The 3,830-nt window shown below is 33.0% G+C and overlaps 1 protein-coding gene across 1 annotated transcript; it reads right to left on the bottom strand.

The window, feature by feature from the left end:
- Positions 1-484: 484 nt before the first annotated feature.
- LOC110372497 (G protein-activated inward rectifier potassium channel 4) lies at positions 485-3,020 on the bottom strand. The gene is made up of 3 exons (XM_021329252.3): positions 2,871-3,020; positions 1,854-1,977; positions 485-1,563 (listed from the first exon to the last, which is right to left on the bottom strand). The coding sequence occupies exons 2-3, from the start codon at positions 1,963-1,965 to the stop codon at positions 521-523; spliced, it is 1,155 nt and encodes a 384-aa protein (XP_021184927.3). The 5' UTR covers positions 1,966-1,977; positions 2,871-3,020; the 3' UTR covers positions 485-520.
- Between the last annotated feature and the right edge of the window lie 810 nt (positions 3,021-3,830).

Raw genomic sequence — 3,830 nt, 5'->3', positions numbered from 1 at the left:
AAAAGGGCTGAAAGAGTTCTACCTATGTTTTAATTTGTACTCAGCAGTTACTTAATACTTTATTTGTTATTTAAACAACAATCAATCTCTTCATCTCAGTATGTTTACGATAGTAATTAATAAACTATAATATCTTAAACACAACTCACTTTAACCTCGTTAATTACAACGTCTCAATTTGCGAATTAATTTAACAGACATTTAATTAAACCTGTTTACTCAGACACAGTTAACAACTAAATTTAACTATAAAACAATTACTTAATGTTGTAATTTAACCTTACTGTTGTGTTATGAAAATCTAAACTCTGTTATAATTAAAATAAAATTATATAGATTTTATAATATCTGCCTTAAAGACGGTGATTGTAAAACAGTTCGACATTTAGCAAAAAAGATAGAACGCTGATAATATATCTATAATAGCCTAGAAATAGACTAACAAAATCGATAAATAAAAAACAAAGCTCAAGCTTCGATCATCATATTTAATGACTAGTAATACAACAGGAGTAGTAAGTCATCTATCCAAATCAAACAATGATAACATAGACTTAAACTCACTAGCTGAACACAGTGGTGTATCAATCCTTTCCGTTTCACACAATTTTGAAAAGTCTACATCATAAGTTTTCTTCGTTCTGTCACTGTGAACCATTTCTTTGAACCGATGACCCCATAATATGTCATGTTCTGTATAACTTGTCCTTGCTTGAACTAACTGCCCAGTAGATTCAATTACTCCCTCAAAAACGGCTAAAATTTCAAATTTTCCAACTAATAAATCTGCAGCAGAAATACTGTATAGAGGACTCTTTTCATCTATTACATGGATTACAGAAACAGGCCATAGGAAAAACGTTGACTCACACCCATTAATTTCAACTTCTAGTTCAGTTTGTTCATAATTCTCATCATAATCATCGCCAAGTTTCAAAACAAATACTGAAGCTTTGATATTTAATATTCTAGATTTTCTCATATCTCCTACTCTGAAAATCATGCATAACTGGCCATCTCTCAATGTGATAACTGCTTGTCTGCTGTATAAAATCGTTTGAGTCCTTCCTTTGGGTCTCGTTAATTTTGCAAAGAGTATCCCAACCATAAAAGCTTGAAAGATTGAGCAGACCATGCATTGGAAGCACATAGCTGTAATAGTTTGGGGACACTCCAGAGTAATGGCTCGTTTGCCGTACGCAACTGTGGTATGGACTTCAATGCTGAATAGAAAAGTGGAGGTAAATCCGTAGATATTTTTGACACAGGGTGTCCAGTCTGTTTCGTTCTGGTATGGAGGGAGATGGTCCTCAGTCAGGTCGCCATGAGTCAAGGCAATAAGCCAGTAGATAAATCCGAAGAACAGCCAGTCTCCGGTGAAAGCTAAGAAGAAATGGACAAGAGTCCACCTCCATCGAGCTTCTACCATGGTGACGAACCATCTTGAGAAGAAACCCTGGTGGTTTGTCTTGCCTTTATAAATGTTGAAATCTCCGTTTTTGAAAACGAATCTTCTGGTTTCTTTGTTTGATCGTGAGCGTGCTTTTTGAACGTGTTGTGGTCCTGAAAGGGAATAAAATGTATTTGTCATCATAGTTTTTGTTTGTTTTATGTGAAGGTTACATAAGTTTGATAATATTTTGAGTAGATAAGATATTAATCAGAACAAAGAGATATAATATGATTTACAAGTACACTTCATTGCTCTACATGGCACAATTCTATGTGTTGGCATCTGTAACTTTACACATCTGACGGGACAATATCGCATAAAAATTTGCATTTAAACCCTTTAAACCTTTTTCACGTAATGTATGGTAAATATAAATTAGGTATATTATCACTATACTCACTATTTTTGGGATAATAAACACCCGGTTCTATAAAAACAGCTTCAACTATTGAATTTTCTTCAGTATCGTCAAAATCTTCTCTGAAACATTTGAAGACTTCTCCTTCACTCATGACTGAATTCAGCTGAAACAAAACATTTAGATTTATAAAATTAATGCAGAAAGTTTAGACATTGTAGTACCATCCTGACAAAAATTACGTAGGTATATTCTTATGAAAACTTAGAAAAATATTTTTGCAAATTATCAAGCATTACAAAAGATGTAGGTTTGAGAAGGTGCAACCGTGGGTTTGCAAATATATCGTGAACAGAGTTAACGTAGGTTGTAATCCCAACAATAATTTCACAGAAAACATGTCACTATGTTACTAAGAAATTCTGAAAAGGCACTACGAGTACAGAGAATTCTACAAAGTGATACGTAACATTTTCAATTGAGTGGTGAGTGAATTGCTGTACGATTTCTCGTACTTGCCCTTTCAACATAAGGGAAACATATCGCTTTGTGCAGTAATGCATCAATGACGTTCTCTTTTTTGGTAAAAAAAATATACAATTTGTTGGAATCTGGTAAGACATTAATATAATAATAGGATAGTGGAGTTTTTGATGGAAAGTAATTATGAAATTAAAAATTTTGTTTAAAGTTAACCAGCAGCTGTAGTTGCATGAAAATGGTTTGTAAATGAAGGAAATGAAGACAGCAAAATCATACGGATGGTCACCAATCCACCGGGCCGACTGCTCCAAACTTTGCTTACCCTAAAATGGGAAGAAGGCAAAAAGATGATGATGATGATTTGGAATAACTTCTGAGGCTAGGAATGGGAGAAAAGGCCTAAACCAAATTTAAATAGAATCAAATGTAACATATTATATTATCTGTCTGTATATTTGCGTAAAACATGGTATTAAAATGGTGTTAGATTCTCGTACAAGTTAATAGTATGGACAATCTGTTGAACTAAGATAAAATTAAGCTTATAAGCAAATGTTAGGTAATAGTTGATCTTACCTCCTGTCAAGTAGTTTTGCAGTCAACAGAGATGAGCCTCAAGCACATGGAACACAAAATCACAGTAACAGTCATAGAACGTATCGCGATGTGTTTCATTCTCGCAAAGCCACCGCCTACTGATATCATTATCGCGAGATTTTAGCACTAATTACTATAAATACCTACCACACTTTGGCTTTGATAACAGAATTTGTTTATTCATCTTCAAGAGAGTTTTCATGGTGAACAAATGGTGCAAATTAGAATTTTCTTTCATATTAAATATGTGAAAAATAGGCAGCTTTACCTACAATGGGTTGTTGAAGACAATCGTATTTCTTTTATTTTTATTTCATCAAACAAAATTAGCTCTACTCTCACGTGTTGGTTGAGTAGGACTAAAATAATTTAATTGAGGAAAGATATCCATTTTCTTACTGATATCGTTTATTTTTTTTGAGTGAAAGGAAAGTATGATTGATACTTTAATATATTTTCTTGTAAATTAATCACGTTATATTTCCTCGGTGTTCCTTCCTTCCTGTAGTCTGTTGCTGCGTTTTAGAAGTATTTTCATAAAAAAAAACTGTGCAGCAATTGATTGTAGGTAATTTTCACACACAGAACCTTTGTTGTTCTACCCAAATACACCTGAAATTACATTATTTCAGCTAACAACTATAGATAAACCAATAGACAGACACACAAGATCTTTGTGTAAATAATGAAAATATTTATAGAACACTTAAACTCGTTACCTCACAGAGAGATAAGATTTCCATGACGTATAAAATATTATTTGTTTTGGCTTCTGGCAAGATTTTATGAGATATGTTGTCAAAACAGAGCTAAATTGTGATTAAATTAAAATAATTTTATAGCTGGGCTTAAGTTAGTACTTTATATGAGTCAACTGCGTAAAAAATATCTGTTTCCTGTGAATGTTATCATCTGCCTAGCTATTGAACTTTTAAACCA

Source organism: Helicoverpa armigera, chromosome 20 (genome assembly GCF_030705265.1).
Source record: "Helicoverpa armigera isolate CAAS_96S chromosome 20, ASM3070526v1, whole genome shotgun sequence".
Lineage (NCBI taxonomy): Eukaryota > Metazoa > Arthropoda > Insecta > Lepidoptera > Noctuidae > Helicoverpa > Helicoverpa armigera.
The sequence above is the reverse complement of the archived record's forward strand: the minus strand, read 5'-3'. Positions and strand labels throughout refer to the sequence as shown.